General features: G+C 43.1%; 1 protein-coding gene across 1 annotated transcript; it reads left to right on the forward strand.

The window, feature by feature from the left end:
• Positions 1–7678: 7678 nt before the first annotated feature.
• Positions 7679–25332, forward strand: COPS3 (COP9 signalosome subunit 3). The gene is made up of 12 exons (XM_084641922.1): positions 7679–7857; positions 11274–11403; positions 13673–13785; positions 13881–13930; positions 14898–14990; positions 15764–15943; positions 17357–17497; positions 18436–18609; positions 20066–20152; positions 20555–20668; positions 21149–21229; positions 21479–25332. The coding sequence occupies exons 1-12, from the start codon at positions 7803–7805 to the stop codon at positions 21530–21532; spliced, it is 1272 nt and encodes a 423-aa protein (XP_084498048.1). The 5' UTR covers positions 7679–7802; the 3' UTR covers positions 21533–25332.
• The last annotated feature ends 735 nt before the right edge of the window (positions 25333–26067 follow it).

Genomic DNA, 26067 nt, shown 5'->3' on the forward strand with positions numbered 1-26067 from the left:
TTTTTAGAGGACAAGTGTCTAGATAATTAAAACCACAGCTGGCACTCTTATTATCAGTCTCAGCAGGAAGGCCAAGTATTGAAAGGGCAAAGTGATTCAATGACCTTTTTATCTCTTGAAGTGGTTCATGCAGTCAGGGATGAGGCACGTTGTTGGTGGGCAGTGTACTTGCGGGGGAAAGGCTTGCACAACTGATCTCTCCTGTGGACAGAAAACTTCAGTCTCCAGGACTGTTGAACTAACACCTTTTGCCAGCGCTAAACCCACACAAAAATATATTCTAAAAAAGCATGAGGGATGAACTGCTAACAGCTACAGTTGCCATCTCTAACACTGACAAATATAGAACTATATCACTCTTCACATGGTCTCACTTATTGGAATAATCTGTGTGACGAAGCGGGACTGTTCTTAATGTTTCCTCTGAATATTGTGGGGGTGCCTCAGTTTCCCCTATACAGTTCTTAAGTATCTAGGTGGTGGGATAAGGGTGCATGATCATTGCAGAGCCCTAGAGGGCAGGTGTGTGCAGGGGTCTGGACACAGAGAATGGCCAACACCCTGTTTCCTGGCAACAGATGGCCTGGCCCTTCCCCCCTGCAAGGTGAGAGCTAAAGGGTTGGAGAACAAAGGAATCAGGTGACCTCCTGGCCCAGAAAGGGAAAAAGCCCAGAGGAGGGGGCGCTGGAGAGAGTTTCAGTTTGGGGCTGGCTGGGGACATGGAGTGAAGTGCAGACGGGGTTATCTGGCTCACTGCCCCCAAAAATGGACCCAGCTGAGGGGTCCTGTTCTCTGCATCTACAAGCTCTGTTGTAGACCAAGTTCCTGTCGTCTAATAAGCCTTCTGTTTTACTGGCTGGCTGAGAGTCCCATCTGACTGCGAAGTTGGGGTGCAGGACCCTCTGGCTTCCCCAAGACCCCGCCTGGGCAGACTTGCTGTGGGAAGCGCATGGAGGGGCAGAGGATGCTGAATGCTCCGAGGTCAGACCCAGGAAGGTGGAAGCTGTGTGAGCTGTGTGTCCTGAAGACAGTCTGCTCACAGAAAGGAGACTTCCCCAGAGTCCTGACTGGCTTCATAGGGAGCAGTTCCAGAGCATCGCCTGGGGACTCCATGACAATCTGTGACAATAACAAACGGTAGAGAGAGTTTGACACATTCCACCAACAACAGACATGGGTATACAGGTGAGTTGCATCACACACGCATTTAACTTACGCGAATTCAACTATACTTGCTTGGCAAGAAAAAAGAAAAAAAACAAGATACCTGTAAATAGCACAGGTGATTCCACCCACCATCCCACTCAATGAGCTTATGCCCTGGAGTGAGCGTGAGATAGAAGACATGAATCTGCTGTTCCCTCAGTCGGTCTCAGTTCCTGCATGACTCTCAAAGTGTGAGCATCTCGCCGCGCTTAGTGTAATTCTAGTGTTTAAAGATACTGTACGTATTTTTCATACAACATGGCCCCTAAACACAAACCAACTACTTCATCTGGTGCTCAACCGAAGAAACAGCGACCTGTTCCAAAGCTGGAGGAAAAACTGGCTGTGTTGGACTTATTGAGAGACAGTATGTCAGTCTCCAACGTGGCATGTAAATATGGCCGCAACGAATCTAGCATCCGTGCCCTCAAGATTCGAGAGAGAGAAATTCGTCAAGCCGTGGCATCAAGTGCTCCAATAACTGCTAAGGTGACGAGCCAGGTGCATGATAAGACTTTAGTGAAGACTGAAAAGGCATTAAACTTATGGCTGGAAGACATGAACTGTAAACATGTGCCTATTGATGGCAACACGTTGCAAGAAAAGGCTCTTAGCCTCTACGTGCTGTTCAAACCTCCCGCTGAAGAGGGACAGCCTTCTGATGAGAAGGAATTCAAAGCCAGCCAAGGTTGGCTTAACAGTTTTAGGAACCGCTTCAACCTCAAAAACGTGCAGACTACTGGTGAAGCTGCATCTGCCAATGAAGAGGCAGCAAAAGCCTACCCCGAACAATTAAAGAAAATCATAGAAGAAAAGGGCTATCTTCCCGAACAAGTTTTTAATGCTGACGAGACTGTGCTCTTCCAGGAAAAAATACCTCACCGCACTTACACTTCAAAATCAGAAAGACAAGCCCCTGGCTTCAAAGCAGCTAGGGACCGTGTGACTGTGTTGTTTTATGGCAATGCAGCTGGGCATTTAATAAAGCCGGGCTTGGTCTACAGGGCTGCAAATCCCCGTGCCCTAAAAGGCAAGAACAAAAATCTCCTGCCTGTGTTCTGGCAATCAAATAAAAAGGCTTGGGTGAGGGCAGCATTATTTCTGGATTGGTTCCACAAGTGTTTCATTCCGGAAGTCAAGCGGTACCTCGAAGAGAAAGGACTTGACTTTAAAGTGTTGCTGATCGTAGGCAATGCTCCTGGCCACCCTGTGGCACTCCGGTTTGCGCATAACAACATTGAAGTCGTCTTTCTCCCCCCGCAATACCACCTCCATCCTCCAACCTCTCGACCAAGGCGTGATTCGCTGTTTCAAGGCCACGTACACGAGGCTTACGTTCTCACAGATACGTAGCGCTATGGATGCTGATCCCAATCTTAATGTGATGGAGTGTTGGAAGTCCTTCAACATTGCCGATTGCATCACTTATATTAAACAGGCAATGGATGCAATCAAGCCTGAAACAGTCAATGCATCTTGGCGAAACCTATGGAAAGAATGTGTGAATGATTTCAAGGGTTTCCCAATCATTGACAAAGAAGTGAAACGCATTGTTCAGGTGGCCAGGCAAGTGGGTGGTGATGGCTTCATTGACATCCTTGAGGAAGAAATTGAAGAATTAACTGAGAGCCATAGAGAAACATTGACTAACAAAGAGAGGAAGTGATAAAATCGCCTACAGAAGAGGAAGATGACGACGACGAACAGGAAGAGCCAGCAAGTTTGAATCTTCATAAATTTTGCTGAACTGTTCCAAGCTACGAAACACTTGAATGATTTAATTTCTGAATATGATCTCCTTGATGGCACGGATGCTCAATTTTTTGCAGCCATATTTACGCACCACATTGGGGACCGACATACCGTCTCTCAATAAGTCCAATACAGTCTCAAATAAGTGAATGGCTTTTACTTTAGATTAACAGCAAGAAAGTCTCTACAAGAGAGCACTCTCTCTCTCTCTTTGTGTGTGTGTGTGTGTGTGTGTGAAGAGATTTTTTTTCAGTGGGTTGTTATCTAGGTAAGATCCAACATGCTGTGTGGAATATATTATATGAACCTCACTTTCTTATATTTTAAATACTTGTAATAATTTGTTGCATTCTAAGATCCTTTGGGATGCAATGATGTATAGATGTATAAACTCTTATGTTATGTAAATGTTTACAAGAAGATATTTAGGTACAGGGCGAAGAAATACTAGTTGGTGATGGTAAAAAGCATTACATCTTCACTTTGTCTCCCAAAGAGAATTCTTATACAATGAGTTCTGAAGAGATTTTCTTTTTTTATAGCTAGCAGAGAGATGTACAGAAGCAGAAGATGGATACTTTGAGCTGGTCTACACAGAGAGGAGGTTGATGTGTTAGGGGGAAGTGCTCACAAACATGCAAACAATACACCATAAAAGGTGTGTGCATCAGTAGCACATTATCAAAGATCAATACAGGGAGAAAACACTTAGAAGGCTAAAGTTGTTAAAGGTGGGAGTGTGAGTCTCATCTATTAGGCCACTGCTGGAGATGGCAAAAGAGGAGGAGATATCTACGGATGGCATTAATAATACTTTGCACTTCCATAGCATATTTCATCTGTAGATCCTAAAATACTTTTCAAAGGAGGGTATTATTATCCCTATTTTACAAATAGGGCAAATGAGGTGCACAGAGATTAAGTGACTTGCCCAAGTCATAGAGTAAGTCAGTAGCACAGAAGGGGACAGAACTCCTGACTCCCAAGCTCCTGTTCTAATCACTAGGCAATGCTGGAAAAAACTGGAGGGTTGGGTGAGAAAGATTTTTAATAGTTTCAAGGCTATATTCTGCTTTCACAACCTGTATATCTTGCTTATTTCAAAAGTCAGTATTTCAGCCCATAGCTGAAATTTCCAGTAAAATGATTACAGGATGCATCTACCATTCAGACATCAGGGTAGAAAGATCCCCTTTCTGTTTATATGCCAGAAAACATCATTCACACTCCAGCAAATTCCCTACACTTGACAGCTCGAGAGACTGTGCTTCACATCCTCACACTGTAATATACTGGTTCCTGTGCATGTGTACAGCTTGGCTAACCCAAGGAGTAACTCTGATTCATATGACTCGAGTTAAGTCTGCAATGAAGACATACCCTAATGGTATATGCCAATGTTTAATAACTATCACTTTGTATCCCGGCTGTGGCTTCTGTGTGTGAAGTGATTTCTGTGTCTATATAGTTTGAAAAGCAAATTGAATTCTTCTATAACAAAAGGGATGATAGAGGTATATTACAATCAACATTCAGGTATCTGCACAGTATGACCACATTGCAGTCAAGCAACACAGATAGCTGATAGGTGTGCTATATGCGTTGAGAGATAAATAGATATTCCTTCTGTTATCACAAAGTGTAATTGATCAACTGCCATTAAAAAAATCACTTCAAACAGCCAGCAGAAAGCCCTTTTCAGACACTAAAATTGTACCCTTAAGTGTTTTGTAACGTACTCAACAATCTCTTTGTTCAAATGTCTAGGGCATAATGTAATGAGCTGATTCTTTCAAACTGATACCAGAAAATGGGGGTCGATGTGAGGTGATGCCATTTTGAGGACAGTGTGAGGATGGGATGAGCCATGTGTAACATCAATGTGAGGTCAGTGTGATGTCATTGTGGTTCTGAGTACTGCTAGGTGATGTTGGTGTGACACCAGTGACAGTGTGATGATGGGGGGTATGATGGCATGACTGCAGGTGGGGAGGGAGTGATGTAGGTGTGATACCAGAGACAGCATGATGATGAGGGGGGTGATAGCATGACTGTGGGAGGGAGGGGGTGATGCTGGTGTGATACCGGTGATGGTTTGATGATGTGGGACGACGGCGTGACTGCAGGGGGAAGGGAGCGATGATGGGGGGAAGATAGCATGACTGCAGGGGTGGGGGCGACGGGGTGATGCTGGTGTGTGATGCCAGTGATGGTGTGATGACAGGGTGGATGATGGTATGACTGCAGGTGGGGAGAGGGTGATGCTGGTGTGATACCAGTCATGGTGTGATGATGGGGGGATGACAGCATGACTGTGGAGGGGATGGGACCGGGTGATGCTGGTGACCGTGTGATGAAGGGGCGGACGATGGGGCATGACAGCAGGCAGGGAGGGGGTGTGACTGGTGTGACGCCGGTGATGGTGTGACGATGGGGTGGATGATGGCATGAATGCAGATGGGGAGGGGCTGATGCTGGGGTGATGCCGGTGACAGCGTGAGGATGGGGCGGACAATGGCATGACTGCAGGCCGGGAGGTGGTGATGCAGGGAGTGGGGGCCCAGTGGTGAGCTGGAGCTGGTTCGCACCAGTTCACACGAACCGGTTGTTAAATTTTGAAGCAGTTTTAGATCCGGTTGTTAACCTGCTTCCCTGCAGGGGGCGCTGAGGCTTTGATGGACTCTGGCCGAAAAGTGATGTAATTCCTCCTCCGGCCGCCGGGGGCGCTGCGCTGCAGAAGCCATGTGGACTGCTGCCTGGCCCTGACACGACGCCTGGTGCTGCTGCTGCTCCCCCGACCCCTGGCTCTGGGGCTCCCGCTGCTGCCTGGTGGGTCCCCGGCTGCTCTGCTGGGCCTGGGCTGCGTCCTGCTGCTCGGGCTGCTCTGAGCCGCTCTCCCTGTGAGCACCCACCACCCTGCCCCAGGCAGCCCCTGCCTCCAGCCACTCCTACACCCCCTGCCCTGCCTCCAGCCACCCCTGCACCCCCTGCCTGCAGCCAGCCCCTGCCCTGCCTCCAGCCAGCCCCTTACCCCTGCCCTGCCCGCAGCCAACCCCTGCCTGCAGCCACCCCCGCACTCCCTGCCTGCAGCCAGCCCCTGCCCTGCCCGCAGCCAGCCCCTGCCCGCAGCCACCTCCGCACTCCCTGCCCGCAGCCAGCCCCTGCCTCCAGCCACCTCTGCACTCCCTGTCTGCAGCCAGCCTGTCTGCAGCCAGCCCCTGCCGCATGCACCCCCTGCCTGCAGCCAGCCCCTGTCTCCAGCCACCCCTGCATCCCCTGCCCACAGCCAGCCCCTGTCTCCAGCCACCCCTGCATCCCCTGCCCACAGCCAGCCCCTGCCGCACCCCCTGCCCTGCCCGCAGCCAGCCCCTGCCTCCAGCCATCCCCGCACTCCCTGTCTGCAGCTAGCACGTTTCCAGCCAGCCCCTGCCGCACACACCCCCTGCCCTGCCCGCAGCCAGCCCCTGTCTCCAGCCACCCCCACGGCCCCTGCCCGCAGCCAGCCCCTGCCACACCCCCTGCCATGCCGCCAGACACCCCTGTCTCCAGACACCCCCTGCCCGCAGCCAGCCCCTGCCGCATGCCCTGCCCTGCCCACAGCCAGCCCGTCGCATCCCCCTGCCCGAAGCTAGCCAGCCCCACACCCCCCCGTCTCCAGCCAACCCCTGCTGCACCCCCCGACAGCCCTGCCCGAAGTCAGCCAGCCCCTGCCCTGCCTCCAGCCAGTCCCACACCCCCTTGCCTCCAGCCAAACCCACACCCTCCTGTCTCCAGCCAGCTCTGCACCCCCTGCCTCCAGCTAGCCCTGCCCCACGCCCCTGTCTGCAGCTGGCCCCATGTCACTGGTGCCCTGCAGTTCCCAGGGCAGTAACCCTGCACACCTGCTTCAATGAGGGGGGCAGGGAGCAGCTGGGACCCACGCATGTGCACGCCCTAGGGTGACCAGACAGCAAGTGTGAAAAATCAGGACGGGGGTAGGGAGTAATAGGAGGCTATATAAGAAAAAGACCCCAAAATCGGGACTGTCCCTATAAAATCGGGACATCTGGTCCCCCAGCACACCCCCCAGGGCGTGGTGGGGACCCACAGCTGTGAAACGGAGCTCGCTTCTAGTTCAGGGCCATCTTTTTACAAAAGAACTTTCGGCAGGGTTAACACACCCCCGCACTGTCCCGGGCAGGTCAGGCTTTTTGGTTCTTAAATCGCCGTCCGGGAGGAATTTTTAAATGTTCCTCCCGGGAAAATAGGGAGGTACGGTAACCCCGTTGGTACAAACGAGACGCACTGGGGCACAGCCCTTAAGCGGGAACGTGGTAGCGGGAACCGGTTGTTAAGATTTTGGCAGCGCCTCACCGGGTGGGGGGCAAACCAGGCGCTCCAGGGCTGGGTCTAGGGATGCCGGGTGACCTCACAAGCTGCTTTGTGAGGCAACAGGATGACGCGCTGATCTGCGGCGGGAAGGAAGACAGGCGATGAGGTGGCGCGACTACGTCACAGACCGGCCTCTCGCCGTTGCCGCGTCACGGCTTGGCCCCCAACACGGCCCCTGCGTTGGGCGCTCTGCGCCTTTACATCAGGCCGCGATGCCAGGCGGGCGCAGGAGGTTCCCATGGTAACCGTCAGGGGGCGTTTGTTCCGAGGCCCGTTGCCCTCGCGATGTTTCATGGAGGAAGTGACGTTGGCAGCGTAGTCTCGCGGCTCCCGAAGCGGCCGCTGATTGGCTGGGTGGTGGCGGCGTCGCTCCGGAGCCTCCTTCCCGCGTCCCCCCGCCGCTCTCGGCTCGGGCCGCCTGCCCGCCCTCTCCACCACCCCGGAGAGCCGCGGCCGCGCCGAGAGCCGCCAAGATGGCGTCCGCCCTGGAGCAGTTCGTCAACAGCGTCCGGCAGCTCTCGGCCCAAGGTGACCGCGGGCGGGCGGGCGGGGGAGCTGGGCTCAGCGGGAGCCTGGGCGCAGGCCGGGCAGCGGTTGGGGCTGGGCCTGGGCTTTGGCCACGGGGAAGGGGACCGGCACCGTGAGGGAGCGGGGCAGCTAAAACCCGGACTGAGCCGTGCGGAGAGCGCGGGGCCGCGAACGGCTGCCCGGGGCCCCGCCCTGCCCCGGGGGCGCAGGTGCAGCGCGGCGGCGGCGGCGCGAGCGAAGATGGGGCTGCCATAGGCCCCGCCCCGGGGCTGGGGGTGAACGTGCGGGGCATGGGGGGTCGCCCCGGCTCCCGCGCTCCCTTCTGTCACGTGGCCCGGCCGGCGGGCCGGCCCTGTCCCCTGCGGGGCCATGGTCGGGACTCTCCAAACTGGGTTTCAGATGGCTCGTGACCTCGGTTGCTTTTTGCCCTGCCTTCGTCTCACTTGGGGCAGCGTGGCTGGCATCTGTCGGAGTCTCGCCACCCCCTTTTCTCTTTAACTCATGAGGGGAAGGCTCTTCCTAAAAGATGCTCTCTCACTCCTCCACAAGCTGCGCGCTAGGTGGAGAAAGCATGTGGTGTAATTCTGCGTCCTGTGTTATACGGGAGGTCAGGCTAATCATAAGGGCACGTGTTGGTCTTAAAGGCCAGAAATTTAGGAATTTTCTAGGGCAGCTGAGGAATAGAAGTTGACAGATAAAACTCTTCTCATGTATTTGTTCTGTCAGTAGTATTTGGTCTAAATGGTGGTATTTGCTGGGTTCTAGTGTGGCACCGTTGCTACTTCTCACTGTTTTTTTTTATCCCCTGGCTGCTCACTCTTTGGTATCTGTTGCTTGTTAGAGGGCCTGCAGATGAATAGGAAAGTAGCAGCCACTGACTGCTATTGCCAAAGTCTTTGAGCTCAAATCGGAACCTAGCTTACTGCAGTGCAACCTTAACCTTGGGACAAATATACAGTTAAAATGCTGCATCGGTGCAGCTGCACTGTTTTAATGAAGATCCTCTAAGCTGACACAAGAGAGCTATCCCGTTGGCATAGTTAATCCACCTCCCCAAGAGTCAGTAGCTATGTTGGTGGGAGAAGCTCCCCTGCTGAGATAGCACTGTCTACACAGGGGATTAGGTTGGTATAAATATCACTCAGGAGTGTGGATTTTTCATACACCTGAGTGATGTAGTTATACTGATATAGATCTGTAGTGTAGACCAGACCTTAGTTTTGCAAATTAGGAAAGTACTCTTAACTCCAGATTTAGGTTATAGCTGTAATATATCAGCAAGCATCTAGATTGATGGTAGTGTGTCATTTTGAAATTTGATTTTATTGCACGGCTATTATGAAAAATCTGGCCTTTTACATGGGTGAAACACTGGAAAATAAAATGTAGCGAGTACCCAGTGTTTCCTTAATTGGCCTTTGGGGTATTGACTAGCTGACCTGTGGACTTTTCCATCCAAAGTATTGGGTTCTGACACTTACCTAGCGAGGCATATGATAAAAAATTGCTAGGATTACATATTGGAGCTTTCATAACTCTGTGTGCAGAAAGCCTTTTAATAACATAGTCTTTCTTAATTGCCTTTTCAAACCCAAATTTCTGCTTGTATTTACATAGAGCTTCAGTGCATATGTGTGCAAGTTCCTGAACTTTACTTTCATGTTTATTTTGTATGTCTACACTAGAAATGCTACCGCAGTATAGCTGCAGCATAAAAACTTACTACAGCCATGGAAGGGGTTCTTCTATCTCTGTAGTAAATAAACCTGTCGGTGTCTACGGACACTGGAGTTTAGGGCAGCCTAATTACGTCTCACGGGGTATGACATTTTTCACAGTTCTGAGTGTAGTTAAGCCGACCTAATGTAGATCAGCCCTTTGTTTCTCTATGTGGGATGTTCGTATCTTTGAAACAGGTCAACAATTGATGTTTTCTCATAAAATTTAAGCCCACTTTTGATCTCTTCAATGACTGAGTTATTTCTGGGTGGGGCTCAAACTTTCTTTTGATATATATTCTGTCAGTTATACTGTATAAAATTCAACTTGTTTAGAAATTTGGTCTTGTAGATTGCTTGATGGCTGGCAATATGCTGACGGAACAGATGCATTTTGATGTTTAATTGATCTAATAGGGGAAAGTTATCAAAATGGATCGTGTTTAGTAGTTGTACAGCATTATATAACTTCAGAGTGCTCTAATCCTCTTAATGATCCAGTAGGGTGGATATCTGTGTGAAGTAATAGCCCTAAGGCCATAGAGGGAGTCATTATTAGAGCTAAAATTACAGTTCAGGAGTTTCTGGTTTCCAGTCCTGCACTCAGACCATTAGACCACACCCCTCTCTCAAAGCTAAATTTTCATTTTCATCATTTAGCCTAATTTAGAGGAAAAGGTTAGAGAGAGAGAAGAACTATGTGTGTACCTCTTTCCCTTTTTATATATAGAGATTCAAAGATTCTAGGAGTTGAGGTTAGACCCTCAGTGCGGTTTGTATCTAATCTGTCAGAATAGATAGTTGAACCAAGTCTGCTTCAGAGGACCACAGTTGATTTTAAAATCCAGTGTTTTTTTAAAAGATAAGTAAAAACAGTTTGAGGTACAGCATCTGCCTGTGATCCCTCTGTCTATTTTTGTAGGTTTAGCACACTCTTTCATTTGAAATGTTTTTCTCTTTCCCCATGCTATGCTGAATCTCCCAAGCAGTAAACTACAGATGACTGGATGTCATAATGTATGCACAAACTAAACTGGAAAAAATAGAGATTTTTCTCCAATCTCTTTTATCCTAGATGTTAAGCCTAAATTTTTTATACCACATACTGTACTTCAAAAGTGCTATGGATAAGGCTGAAAAAGCTGATCAGACATTCAAGAAGCTGAGGTCCAGGAGCAGCACCCTGATGAGAAGACTAGTTTCCTGGCACCTCAGCTTCTGAGAAGGTGGAGGATGCTGAGACTTCTACCAGGGTGCTGTCCATGGACAACTTTGTGGGGATGGACTTTCCATGTGTGTCTGTAAATGTGAAACTCCATTCCTGTAGCTTGGCAAAACTCTGAGCAGCTGCTGTGGCACTTAGTTCTCGCTGCAGACTCAAGAAAATGATACTGCATTGGATTACAGTCTGTTAATTTTTTAAAAGTTTTTTCTGAAGTTATAACAACTGGAAGCTCAATTTTTTTAAAAAATGAGAGCTTAAGCTATTGTGAGTCCCCTAGCCTGGGAGACTGGATTCCTGGGCTATTGCTAACAAGAACAAACTAGTAGGTTTGACTACTGCACTGAACAAAGTTGCTTCTTTAAAATAATCCTAGGAAAAAGCAAGGAAGTGTTAAATGGGGACATGCTGACTGTTTTAAGTAATTTTTATTTAGTGTTCTAACTTAATTTTGACAGTAGTATTTCATATTTCAGGGCAAATGACCCAGCTTTGTGAATTGATCAATAAAAGCGGGGAACTACTAGCAAAAAATCTCTCCCATCTGGATACAGTGCTTGGTGCCCTGGATGTGCAAGAACACTCCTTAGGGGTTCTTGCTGTTTTGTAAGTGATCCTTTCCTTTATTTAAAGGCTTAATTTACTTATAATTTCCAAAACTTCAGACTGTGTATGGTAATTGCTAGCCAAAATTATTACTGTTGGATACTTGCATTTTCACTGTGCTGTTGCCATACTGGTGCTTAATTTTTTTTTCTCATAGTGTACTTCCTTTTTACAAATAAAGTATTGACTTATGTGTGTTTTACTTTTTTGATATTATTCCAGTTCTGAAATTTGTAAAATGCCATGACAAACAGCTCCTAGGAAGGATTTTTTAATTATGAGCAACCTCTGTTACATGTAGAAGGTCTGCATAGATAATTACTTTTGCTCATGGGTTCAAAAAAAAAAATCAAATGGTTTTTAAGCTATGATGCATAAATGGGATATTAGCAAACTGGATTAATAACGTTAAGCAGAATGTCACTTCATACATGGAAAAGCATGGGCTGCTGTCTCAGTTTCTTAGCTAGCATTTATTCTGCCCATCTGGAAGGTCTCATTATCATGCAGGTTAAGAGAGCAGTTGAATTGTTGTAGGGGGTTAGGATATGGATGAGGTATGGAAAAATTGTGTGTAGGGAGTTGGAGCCATCTTTTGTTCCTGACATCACATAACTTCAAGGGAAGTGTCTTTACAAGTGGCACTACTGGGATTCTACAAAGTAACTTTGAAACAAAAATTTGATCTTCATCTGTTAGAAAACTAGCTTTTGTTGCAAATCTCATTTTGACAAAAATATAATACCATAAGTACTAGTACATACAGTACTTCACTTTGTACTGGATTTTATGCAAGTTGGATCCCAAAAACGCATTACAAAATTCTAAAAAAGCACACCATCTTTGTCATGCTTCACCAATGTTGAAAACATGGGGTGACTAAATTAAAACATTTAGTTTTTAAAAACAAATAAGGGGAGAAAGGGCAACTGTCAGTAAGAGGAGATGTTGAAATGATGAGATTTGAATGGATGGATTCATTGAGTCAGAAGTACAGGAAAATAGTGCAAGTCTTCCACACTGTAGCTTCTGTTTGGAACAAACAGTGGAAAGACTTTGTGAAGGGACAAGAGGAATAGCAAGTATGTTAGTAGCCATCCACGACAAGTAAATGAAGTTTAAGAATATAGGCAGTTTTAAACTACACCCTAAAATAAATGGGCAGTAAGTGGAGTCGGAATATGTGCTTGGAGATTTTCAGGATACGGCTTCCCAGGGATGTTGGAATTTGAGGAGGCCATACAGTAGGCCAGGATTTTCAGCAGTCAAGGAGAAGTGTGCTGAATGCGTGGATGAGGATTTCAGTGGAGGTATAGTCAAGACAGTGTCATCATGGGCAGTGTTTTGGAGGTAGTGATATACAAATTTACAGACTTAGGATGACAGAGTTCAGGGTCAAAAAGGAGCAGAGGAGATGAGAGGAATTTGAATGCTTCTCAAGAAACACACTCTGAACATTTTAGTTGAGTAGGAACCACAAACGTACTTAAGACATAGCGAGAAAGCAATAAAGAACCACCATCAGAGGGGTACAGTACCAATAGTACTTCAATATTTCTAAGGTTAATGGGAAGTACTTATGAAGGACTAATGTGATGGTTTGTTCTTGGTGTAGTGGAGGGAATACAAAACCATTAAGAAGACTTCTGCTCTCAAAAAAAATAAACTTAAGCAACATATAGCTTGAAAAAGTAAATTGACGTGTCTATAAAAAAAGTGCTGATTGACTAAGTGTAAACTTTTTTATTTATATGTGTCTTTAGGGTGGGGAAGAATGTGAGGGGAGTGGGAATGTGTGATGCAGTTTTTTGGTTGGGTTTTGTTTAGGTTTGCTCTATTACAGTATTCTTCATGCTATTTAAAGTTACTACTTCACATGCTGTAACATGCTCTGTAGTGAAAGTTTGCATAAGACTCTGCATGGAGGTGAGGGTTTTTTAATCACATTTTCAAATACCAGTGTAGTTGTCAGATGTATGCCTTTTAATGTGTTTAAGATGTTTTTACTCTTCTCAGCTGAGACAGCATACTTGCAAAGTTTAGTTCTGTAAAGCATGGACTCTTTGTTTGTCAGGATACTTAAGCTTGGATTATAAGGTTTTAGTCTGCCAAACTAAAAAAAGTCCACAATATGCACTTTGGGCCAAGTCTGCAATTAGCTCCACACAGCTGAAGAAGTTTACCTGCCCCATGCAGAGATAATTTCAGGGTGATGCCTTAGTTTTTAATTTACAGAAACTAAGTGTTTAATTTTTTGATTTGTTTTTAGGTTTGTGAAGTTTTCTATGCCAAGTGTCCCTGATTTCGAAACATTATTCTCGCAGGTCCAGCTTTTTATCAGCACTTGTAATGGGGAGCACATTAGATATGCAACAGACACTTGTAAGTGAACTTTCAATTTGTTCTGTACACCTACATAATCTAAATTTGGTATAGTTGGTATTTGTGATTTTCACTTTTTTTATTGTTGTATCTAGTTGCTGGCCTCTGCCACCAGTTAACAAATGCCCTTGTGGAAAGAAAACAGGTAAGCAGATGTCACCTAGTAGAAATAAGTAGACTATATATCCAAGTTCTTTAGTTTGTTCATAGTAGACTTAGTGTCTCATTTTGAGATTTGTTGCTAATTCCTCATTAAGAACGTTTCTATGCAGATTCTTGCTCCTGTGTGTACAGGAAGGTAATGGCTCCAAAACTAGATTTTAAAAAGGGTTATTTCAGAGAGATCCTAAAAGGAAGAAAATACCATTAATTCTTTAGAGCACTGGCAAATAAACCATGATATGGAACATACGCAAAATAGGAAATTACTGTGCTCACTAACTTTTGATGGAGCTGAAATTCTCTAGACAATATACAAAAATAAGTGATTGTACCAAAATAATTGGTACTGGTAAGTCAGTTGTCACTGCCTTCAGCGTTATCTTCACATAAGCCTACCACCTGAGTAGGTGTCTTAAAATATACAACAAACTGTGATGACTGTTTAGAGTGGACTGACGAAACACAAAGCTTTGAGAATCACATCTGTAAGGTTAAGAAGTTAGCTTTCTAGTCACTTTATTATTTTTTAAAGTCAGAAAATAGGGTTGAAGCCAGGTTCTGCTCCAAATGAAACTAATTGGAAGTTTTGCTTTTGACTTCAGTGTGAACAGGGTCATGTTTTGGTGTTGTGAGGATTAGGTCTTTGAGAATGTAATTTTCTAGTATTTTAACCATATAATGTGCTCTTAATAGAATTGTCTTTTTGAAGCAGAAATGCTAAATTTTAGTAGTCCATCAAGAGAAGCAAACCAAGGCTAGTTAATAGCCAAGAATAATTTTATCTCTTAAGAAGGGACTGCAGTATCCTACAAGGAAGGGGGAACCTCAGAGTAATTGTTACTAAATGTAACCTATCAATTAGTGTTATTTTTCATTTGTAAGTGTCAACATAAGATCCAATGTGCTGCCAACTATGAGAAATTATCTGAAAGAGATGTAATTTCTGACAGCCCCTGCGAGGAATTGGCATTCTCAGACAAGCCATAGACAAGATGCAGATGAACACAAACCAGCTGACCTCAATACATGCTGATCTCTGCCAGGTAAAAGGTTATATCAGGCTAATACCAAGAATAAAAATTTTAAATTGGCCCAATCCCTTTGTGCAGTGGGTGAATATGTGCTTCATCCTTCTGAAATGGAGGAATGAGTACAAGTATAGTGGGTTTTATGATGGTAGTAAACCATAAGATATGCTGATGTTTTAATATTTGAAATCATTAGAATGGGATTTGTAGAGGATCCTCTTAGATCCTTCATTTTGTTGCCCTCCATCACTTCTGAAAGTCTGGATGGTGGTGATCCTTCCTTTTGCTGAGGAGGGCAACACACAGCTCCTTCCAGAGCCAGATATTGTTGAGTGTTATCCAGAGTAGATTTGCTCAACAATGGCATGAGGCATTTGCACGTCTCTTCCAACCTCTCTGGGCTGAATTTTCTGTTTTTGCATTGCTCTTAGCTCCTGGGGCACAGGGCCTGAACTGGGATTATCACATGTGGCACTTTGTGCTGCCAGCAGGCTAGCTTGTGTGGAATGTTTCAGGCAGTTTTGCAAATTAGGGTGGAGTTATTTTAATATAATTTGTAACAGCTCATCAGTGGTGTTGGTAGATCTTGCAATGTCATAATGGTTATGACCAGCCTATAGTAAAACACTACTGGAATTGCACCATTTCCTGGATTGTGTTGCTACTTGCATTTTTGCAGTAAAGTGCATTAAGATTAATAAATGGTACTAAACTGAATTTTAGTTACTGTTTTTTTTAAGATGGAATAGAGGTGTCTGGTCATGTAACCCTGGTTTATTTTCTTGTAGCTCTGTTTGTTAGCAAAATGCTTTAAACCTGCCCTCCCATATCTAGACGTGGACATGATGGATATTTGTAAAGAGAATGGGGCATATGATGCGAAGCATTTTTTATGTTACTACTACTATGGTGGGATGATATACACTGGGCTAAAGAACTTCGAAAGAGCGCTCTACTTTTACGAACAGGTAACTTTCTCTGAATCAAAAGCCGGTGGGAAGATCAGGAATGTGATAGGTTGAAAGTCCAAAACTGTGTGTATAGGGTTTTTAAACTTGCCAAAAAGATCAGTTATGGCTCTTTTCATAAGAGAAGGTATTAGAGTCTTTGATTCTTATTTTTGTACTTCTACTTGCGTTAAATATACCTATCCTGGCGTTCTATACTGCTGCTCATCACCATAGTATTTGAGGGCCTTCCATATATATACTTCACTGCTGCTATTTTATGTCTGTGCACCACATATAGTTACCTAGCAAATCTAAGTTAGATGTGTTTTCAGTTACTCTAGGATTTTGCTATATCCTTTTCTGCTTAAATCAGGGCTGTATAGGAAAAAAAATTTGTGTGGCTGCAAATAATGGTCCATTGTGCATTTCCAGCCAAAAATCCAAGTGTTACTGCACCACAGAACCTCTCAAGGGATCTGGTTACATGCCTACAAGATCATATGACTCAGCCTGGCTATCAAATGCTTGTGTTGCTTTTTATCTCCTTTTAAACTTTCTTGGATTGCCATTTGTTTCTTATTTCGTAGCGGATGGCAACAATTCACAGGCTGACTTTCATAAACATGTATGAGGATTTAAAATCACATGCTAACGTCAAGAAAAATCAGTTTAGGGGTTTCAGGTAGTACATCTGCCCCTGAAACCATGACTAATTTTTGGTATTTGCTGTCACTCTTGTTTTTCTACTTATTTGTAAATGGTTTATTTTCTTCTGATTTCTGCGTGAAAGACCCACAAATGGGAAATTCTGTAGACGACAAATGCTGTCAAATGCACAAAGTAAACTTTTTTTCCTGCTCTTTTGGTAATTTAGGTGTTCTAGCAGGGGTAAAACCTTGAGACAAAAGGAATTTAACTTTCCCTCTAACCTTTTTTAGTACTCTTGAATTTAAATGATTTTCTGTACAAACAAATGATCTAAAGCTTTTCAAAACTTTAGTACGTCTTTGTAATGGATAAAAATCTTATGGAAAATGACCAAACTACCTTCAGTAGCCAGCCCCTTCTTCAAGTAATTTCTTCAAAGGCTCCCAAAGGTTTCAAGTACAATTCTTGATCTGTACTTAAAGCCCACCACTACTAAATGAAAATTTTTTGTTTTGACCCTTGTGGGGTCATTTTAAGACCAGTTTCACTGTACAAAATGTTATGTTGTGGTTTTGAGCAGCTGGTCGAGAAGTTGCTTTTTAGGCTTTTCTGAGTGATTCTTACTAAACTAACTTCCATTTTCATAGAGCCTAACACACACTGGTGAATTACATGTTCCATCACATCCCTTTTACATATGGAGTTTTAAATCTAGAAATGAGTGTCACTGGCATAAACCTTATTAAATATCCTTTTTTATTCCCATCCCTTTCTCTTGCTTAGGCAATAACTACTCCAGCCATGGCAGTCAGTCATATTATGTTGGAATCGTATAAAAAGTACATTCTAGTTTCTTTGATACTACTTGGCAAAGTTCAACAGCTACCAAAGTACACCTCTCAGATAGTGGGTAGATTCATTAAGGTAAGTGTGATTTTTTTTTTTCCGTTTGTTTGTTTTTTGGGGGTTTTTTTTTTCTTCAAAAGACAATTGAACAATAACCTGGACTATACATTCAGAATAAAAAGTTGCAATGTTTGCCAAGAATCTGTCTTCCTTGGATCTTTTATGCAGTTCTGTTTACTGTTCTAGATTATTGGAAATGTTAGAAACAAATGTCATTTGGGCTTGTGCCTGTTTGTAAGTCACAAAAAAGGCATGGCTAGAAAGTGATTGCATGCCTTCTCAGTTTATATATAAAAATAAAACATAGGCACTTTTGATTATGTTGCAACACAGCTTTTACATCTTAAATGGAAATGGATTCCAGACAAAAGAATAAACTGGCTTCACATTTATCAATCTGACATCTTAGTAATGCGCTTGGTGAACTCACTAGCCTTCTACTTTTGTTAGATAGTAAGCAAGACTCCTTAGGTTTCCCATTAGCTCCCGTTAGCAATGTCCATGTCCTGAAACACAACAAAACCCTCTAGTTTCACATAGCTGATCTCTACTTGAATCTCAGGAATGCCATACTGAATAATTCAGTTTATTGTGCAGAGATTCTAAAAAAGGCCCTAAGCGGGATCTGACCCCCTTGGCTTGAATTTGGGTAGAATGCAAAGACAGTCCCTGCCTCAAGGAGCCTACAGCCTGACTGTTATGCTTTTGTGATACGAGCAGGTGTTTGAGAGCTAGGTTGAAACCACCAAACTTGTGTTCTACATGTTTTAAATCTAGATCTTCAGAGGTGAAAGTCTAGTGCATTAATCCACTGGGGGACTTGAGCCCCTTTTAAAAAAAAGTTTTATGGTGTTGACCATAAGAGTGGCTTAAATAACTTTCAGTGCAAAACTATTAAATAGACTGTTGTAAGACTGAATTCCATATGCATTAAAAATCTGTTTTTCTATTTGCAGCCCCTTAGTAATGCGTACCATGAATTAGCACAAGTTTATTCAACCAATAAACCATCGGAGCTCCGAAACTTGGTCAACAAACATAGTGAAACATTCACCAGAGATAACAATATGGGGCTGGTTAAGCAGTGCTTGTCATCTCTTTATAAAAAGAATATACAGAGGTTAACCAAGGTAAGGTGCAGGTTTTCTTTTGGCATCAGTCATCCAGGCATTCTGCATTTAGCACACTATATCTGGAAGGGCTAATCTAAAAATAGTCTTGTATGTATATAACATTGTGATAGGCTCAATAGTACATTGATTATGTCTGTAATAGTCACTTTAAAAAGTAATTGCATTGTTTAGTAAATGCATCTGTTGAATATAGTGCTACTGAAGTGAAAATGATCTATATAATGAGCTAGTAAAATTAACCATATTTTAAATAAAGGTGAATGTGTATTTTTGTATGAGGAATACAAAAACTCTGGATACAGAAGTAGGGGGCCTCTTTGCTTCTGTATTACATGTATAGATTCAGTTGCCTGCCTCCTTCTTATGCCGAAGCTTCCAGACCTTGCAGTAAACTGGTGTACTACCATGGAAGTCAATAGGCCGTGCTGACTTATTTATATCAACTGAGAATTTGCCCACAACTTTTATATGTAGCCAAAGAAGTCAGTAAAGATGCCCCCCGGTACCTTCAGTTTTCCAGTCTTCTGTGGGAAACTGAACTTTACAACTTCATCTGAGTTCTGGAGTAGGAAAGAAGGGTGGGACTGTCCAGTGGCAGAAGAATTGGGAAAGAAGTGGGGTCAGTTACACATGCAACTAAGTAGAGATCAGAGTGGTTCCTAGAGGTGATCAGGGAAAGTTAAGATACTCTTTTGCTTAAATTAACTCAAATGGTGTGTGCCGCAGGCATATAATGTTCAGTAAAACCTCAGATACGAACACCATAGTTATGAACTACCAGTCAACCACACACCTCATTTGGAACCGGAAGTACACAATCAGGCAGCAGCAAAGACTGGGAAAAAAAGCAAGTACAATACTGTGTTAAATGTAAACTACTACAAAAATAAAGGGGAAAGCAGCATTTGTCTTCTGCATAGTAAAGGTTCAAAGCTGTATTTAGTTACTGTTCAGTTGTTAACTTTTGAAAACAAACATGATGTTTTGTTCAGAGTTACCAACAACCTCCATTCCTGAGGTGTTCATAACTCTGAGGTTCTACTGTAATAGGATTATTTGGGAAATGGACTACAGAATTAAAACAATGGATACGTCTCTCGAAAGAAATAGCTGTGTTAGTCTGGCAGAGAACTTTCATGGGGGAAAAAGGAAGCTTGACATCACCTAGGCTTCCTTTAGGAAGGAAAGAATTATAAACACAGCATTCTGGTAACAGTCACCCAGTTGTGCACATACGTGCACCTAGCAATATAAAACATCGGTTTCCATGAAGAAATTACTCAAGTATTTCCATGATACTCTTGTACTGCCTGCCTATTCTGCATGTTCACACCATTATTAGTCAACAGATCAATTTAAAAAATGCAGTTAGTTATGTAGTCCATAAAGAACTCATAGGAACAGCAGCTGGTGGCTTCAGATTATAATGGTTTGCCATGCTTCTAACTTTCAGACATTTTTAACCCTGTCATTACAAGATATGGCAAGTAGAGTGCAGCTATCGGGGCCCCAGGAAGCAGAAAAATATGTCCTTCACATGGTAAGGAATGTTACTTGACTAAAGTGGCTTTTAATTACAAAACGGACCCAAATCACTTTAAGGACTATAATTGGTTAATATTCTGATGTGACCAGTCAATATTTATTTAGCAGTGGCAATCCCTGATTTTTTTTAAGTTGCCACCTCCTGCCCAAAAACGTCTGAACTGTTTTAATCCAAACCAAACGTCGGTAGTGCCTGTCTTTTATACTAGAATGATGTACGCTCCTCTGTTTGGAATAGACTGTTGGGAAGGAAGAACCAAGACTGATGATTACATTTTAAAATATATTTAAGATCAGTGTTTGAATCATCACTGTAGGTTATCTAAATTTTTTTTTTTTTTTTACTCTTGCGTATTCAGGTTAATCTTTGTATTACAAACTGTTTCACCTCTTTCAGATAGAAGACGGTGAAATCTTTGCAAGTATTAATCAGAAAGATGGTATGGTCTGTTTCCATGATAATCCTGAAAAATATAACAATCCGGCTATGCTTCATAACATTGATCAGGAGGTAAATAACATTTAATACATTCTTGCTATTGCCTTCAAAATCTAATAATGGTGTTATAAGGAGAGATTTTGTGATACATTCACTTCTTGAATAGGTGGAAGCCAGGTGCTTTAAAAGGTGAAGTACCTCAATATAGCAGAAATGCAGGGCTATGAAATTATTCTGCTGTTTGTAGCAACTAGGTTGTAGTCATTTACCATCTCTACTAGGCAATTACTGTCAGTGCTGAGTTGCCTATTGTACATTAGGCACAAGCTGAGGCATGCCAGCACTTTGACCCCATAATATTGACTATGTGAAGTCAATAGGATTGACTGAGTTAAATACTAGAAAAATTACTCTACTCTTCTATTTAAAAATCTTGTTCATCTGTAACATTGGCTACCAAATGCTTGCTTTTCATTAGCTCATGACACATCTGAGCCATAAATGGACTTGGACAAACTAATCAACTTGCTGTTTTCAACATGCCTTTCTCAGATGCTGAAGTGTATAGAGCTTGACGAACGACTGAAAGCCATGGATCAAGAGATCACTGTGAACCCTCAGTTTGTGCAGAAGGTAACTGACATAAGGTCTTTCACAGAGAATGTATACTGAACTTAAGAATCTAAATAAAGTCAGATGTGGAAAGTGGGTAAACACCACACATGGTGAGCACTGTGCAAAAAGTGAGAGTGCAGGTTCTTTTATGTCTACTTTATTTTCCTGTCTCTTCTTGTGATTAGACGTTTTAGAATTATTCTTAGGATGAAAATAAATCTCCGGGAAAGAATTTTTACAGAATTAACTTCTCTTCTTCCCTTACAGAGTATGGGCTCTCAAGAAGATGATTCAGGAAACAAACCTTCAAGTTATTCTTGAAATTAACATTGGCCACTATTCTGTTTTAAAGTAAAAGCTAAAGAAAACCACCTTTTGGACTGGGCATTGAAAAGTCCTATGAAGAGAGCAGAGAACTGAGGCTTTCACCTGGACATATAGAAAATAAAATGACACCTTCTCAGTACTGTATGATTTCAAAAATATTCTCTGCAAAGAAAGGAAATCTCAAAGAAATTTTAAAGTCTGTTGTGGATTTATTTATCTTCAGATTAACATCGTTAATGCATTAAATAATCTTCCTTTTGTTTTAAATGGTTTGAATGTTGCTGTTTCTGTAGCAGTCCTTTTTCCTCTCCTACAAAATTTGTTTAAAGTGTGTTTGTTCAGGGAAGAATACAAACAAGTATGGGTCACTTATACAAGACAATTATTAGTTCATTATTTGAAAGCATTTTGGACTCAGTTTGCTCTATAAATACAGATTTATTTATCATATGTATAGAAAAAGTAATTTACTTTATTTAAGAGTAACAATTTTTGTAAACTTACATTCTGTCCCTACCCAATCCAGCTGTCTATTAAGTGATTAAATATAAACCCTCTTCATCCCAAAAGGCTGAGAATATTACCAAAGCATTCCAGTGCTGGTATGGAATTAGAATGTGGCATTAGCTGGCTCTGCTGCAGAGTGCAAAAGGCTGTAGGGTCCTCTATATATGACAACTACTTATTTTATGGGAGTAATTTAAACACTAGTGGTAGGATTAATGTCCTTCAATATTAATGGAATATTCTTGCAATCAGATGAAAATTTCTAGAGCTAAACAAAAGGGTATCTTTAAAACCTGGATTTTGTGGGGCAAGACGAAGGTGAAGTCCAGTTTGCATTGAAAAGAACTCTAGTGGCTCAAGACTACATAGCCTGACATAAAGGCGCTTTTAAAACAGCCTGGAACTTGGCTGTATGTGAATTCAGTTTAAGTACAGAAGGTACTATAGAGCTACTCTTGAGGCTTACCTCTCTGTGGCACTTTTAATACACTACTAATATAAAAGCAGACTTGTCATATGGAGGTAATGTATGCTGGAATAGTGTTCTTCAGTGTGAAATCCAAGGATTCATTTCAACCATAGATGCTTTGTTGAATTATTTAAGTAGTTTACCCATTGAGTCAACAGGTTGGCTGTTAGTTTTGCAGTTTTTGTATATCTGAAGCTTCTCACTGTTAAGAGAGCACTTTTGAAACAGTTTCTGTCACTGCTGCCCTCCTGCTGTCAGACATAAACATGTCCCTGAGTCAGATTTTTCAGAATTGCTCAGCATCCCACAGTGCCCACTTAGGTATCTCCATGGGAGCTGCTGAGTGCTGAGCACCACTGAAGGCCCGCTTCCATGCGAGACTACTGTGGGGCTATGGAGCAGCTGTGCTTCTAACGCTGATATTGGGAACTGCTTTTAAAGAGCTCTAAATCTAGCAGAGCCGCCTTTGACAGAGAGATGCCCTCTCCAGTAAAAGGAAAAATGATGCCCAAGCTCGTCTGTGGCTGGTGTATGAGTGGTGTTTAAAACTGTTACCCCAAATAGCTTGCTCCGTTATTTTGCATGTCTACCCAGCCAAAAGCAAACAAAAACACAAACAGACCCTACAACAGCGAATCTCAGAGCCCAGGTCTAAAGGTTCAGGCTCATGCTACTGAGCTAAAAATAGCTGTCTAGAGGTTCCAGCTTGAGCTGTGAAATCCACCCCCCTTAGCAGGTTTCAACGGCCCAAGCCAGAACATCTGCACAGCTATTCTTAGCATGGGACCCAGACTCTATACCTGGGCCCTGAGACTCACTGCAGCAGGGTATATTCTTTTCCAGTGTAGACATATCCTTGGATGTGCTGCTTCCCATCATAGAACAGCTTCTATACTGAAGGCAGCTTTCACACCTAACCTTACAGCAAGTCCTTGTTTCATACGTTGCCTTGCCACACTTGTAATTAGTAAAGATTTGTGATTTTAAGTCTTAGACTCAGATTTTTAAAGACACTTGGACATGATGGCGGTCAGCCTTACAATGCCTAAACTGAGTGAGGAGCCTACATCTCATTTTGAAAAGGGCTTTATGCACTTGAATCCAAATGGGATTTGGGCTTCTAAATTGAACACTGCTACACCTAAATACGTTTACAAATCTGGGCCTTGCTCCTTCCCAACCTTCTCTCCTGTTTAATCCTGCAGCGATTTTAAATGCTGAATGTGCCATCCTGTTTGGTGCTCTAGAAATATCTTAAAAGATTGGTAGCACTGCAGGTTCAAGTGAGAAGCTGGGTTGTGAAAGAGTCCTTCATTATGTGCAGCCACCACACAACAGATTCAGAAGATGACTAACCACAAACTACAGCTTATACAAACATATGAAAAGGCCCCCTTTCACATAGAAGAATCATTAAAAACATGGCATAGGAAGTGAATATAACCAAGCATTTTAATAGTTTAAAAACCCCCATCAACCTTCATAAGTGATAGTTCAACTGCCCAATTTTAAACTGTTCCTATTTGTGCTTTTGTGGACTTGTCTCAAATAACTGTCAACAAACTACTTAGCTTAATATAGTACCACTGAGCAAACTAGTGTTAGTCATGCAGTTGATTTGATACAGCTGCTTGTTAACAGTTGTATAATTTGCATTTTTTGTCTTCATGCTGGTCAAATAAGCAACATGAACAAGTTTAAAGGGTGGTGTAAACACACCTATAAAATTTCCAAGTTATATAGTCCTTGTTTTATGCTACAGTATTCTAGTGTTCTAAATCTTTAAAAGATGTGTTGAGATATTCAAAGCCAGCTGGCAGGTTTAGCCACACGGTTCCAATGAGAATTGACAGAAGTTGTGTGGATGAATCCTCTAGTTGGCTTTGAAAATTGTAATCAAGATCCCAGCTCATTAGTGCTTACCATCTAACATGAGCCATAGTGCCCCAAGACAGGGACAGTTGGAAGGGCTGAAGTAGGACAAGAGTGGCAACAGGCTAGGGTGACTCAGTTCTGACATCTGTACATCTTCTGGGACTGTTGCAAATAACGTTTTGTAGGTTTTCAACAAATTAACTCCTTGCATTGCTTTCATCTGACCTGGTCATTGAAAGGTGCAGAACAGTTCAGACCCCAGTGAGGGACTGGAAGCTTTGCCACCACTTAAGCCTTCTGAATTTAAATACTATTTTAGGGGAAAACACATGCTTAAACTTAACATTGCGTGCTACGCTCAACTGAATTTAAAATCTCAAAAATCCTGTGGCCCCAATCTTCGTGTCATAAGTGCCCACAAGATGCATCCACAAACTATTAGATGCATGTACAGTGAAATAAACCTAATACATACTTTGGTGCATCTAGTTTGCAATTGTACTTCAATTTGTTGAGGGTAAGCTATACCCTTCCTTAAAACAACTTGCAGCTACAGTTTCTAGCCACAGGGTGGGGCCTTTCATTCAGATCTTTAACAGAGGCTGAAATAGTTGAGAAAGGGCCAGAAGTTGCTTCTGGATATCTTCCTGTAATATTAGTGCCATTTTTAAGGAGCACTGCAGCATAACCAGGTCACTGAGCTTTTCACACACACAGTATACTTGCCATTGCTCCAGGTGCTGCTGCCTGACCAAAATTGCTGCTTTCTGCACACCTCTCCCCTCCTTTTAGTAGGGTACAATTGTGACTCATTTCTTGTGTTGTCATAGGTTATCTGTATAACTTAAGAAATGTGGTTTGCTGCATGGCCAGAATGGCTGAGAAGGTTAGTCCTGAGAAGTTGTTTAAATGTAGTATTGAAAAATAAAGATCACAAACAGAAGTGTAACTCTTTTAAGTTTGTCTTACATATACTACGCCTGCCCTATAATAGTGAGATGTTAGCTGAGGCTTCGAATTGGCTACATTACAGCTTTTTGGGGTTTTCCTCCACATTTTTTAGCAACGTTAACCCTGTCCAGGAGCTGTAATGCTGTCTAGAGTGACACTATACATCTTCCAATGCATTGTGCTTTAGTCAGGAGTTTGTATAGTGATTGGCAAAGGCGCAAAGTTCATGCTGCATCTCTTGTAGAAATGGAAGATGCTTGGTGCACGGGCATTTGCCTATGGGGGTTGGAGGGAATTCCTACGCCTTCCTCTCAAACGTCTGGAGCAGGCCACTGTTGGAGGCAAGATGCTGAATTTGATGGACCTCAGAGCCGAACCAGAATGCAAATTTCTATGTTTAGCATATGTGAAGTCTTATGTGGTGGTTTTATATGTAAAGGCTTGGAACATTGGTTATCAGCACTAGCCTGTGTTGCATAATCTTCAATGGGAGCATTTGGCTGGGTGCACAATGTAGTAAGATCTCATCCCATGGGCAAGGTAGTGATTGACAGGTACGGGGAGTGTCATTTGGTTCAAAACCGTCTAGAAAATCATAATTTCAATGGTGTCGCCAGCTGCAGCAAGACGAGGGGACTTGCTCTTTGCACCCCACCCCTCCCATTTCCAGGTCCTTCAGTTGGGTTTCTGAGGACATCGTATTGTTCAAAAGCCCTCCTCCCACAAA

This window comes from Lepidochelys olivacea, assembly GCF_965140295.1.
Source record: "Lepidochelys olivacea isolate rLepOli2 genome assembly, chromosome: 10".
Lineage (NCBI taxonomy): Eukaryota > Metazoa > Chordata > Testudines > Cheloniidae > Lepidochelys > Lepidochelys olivacea.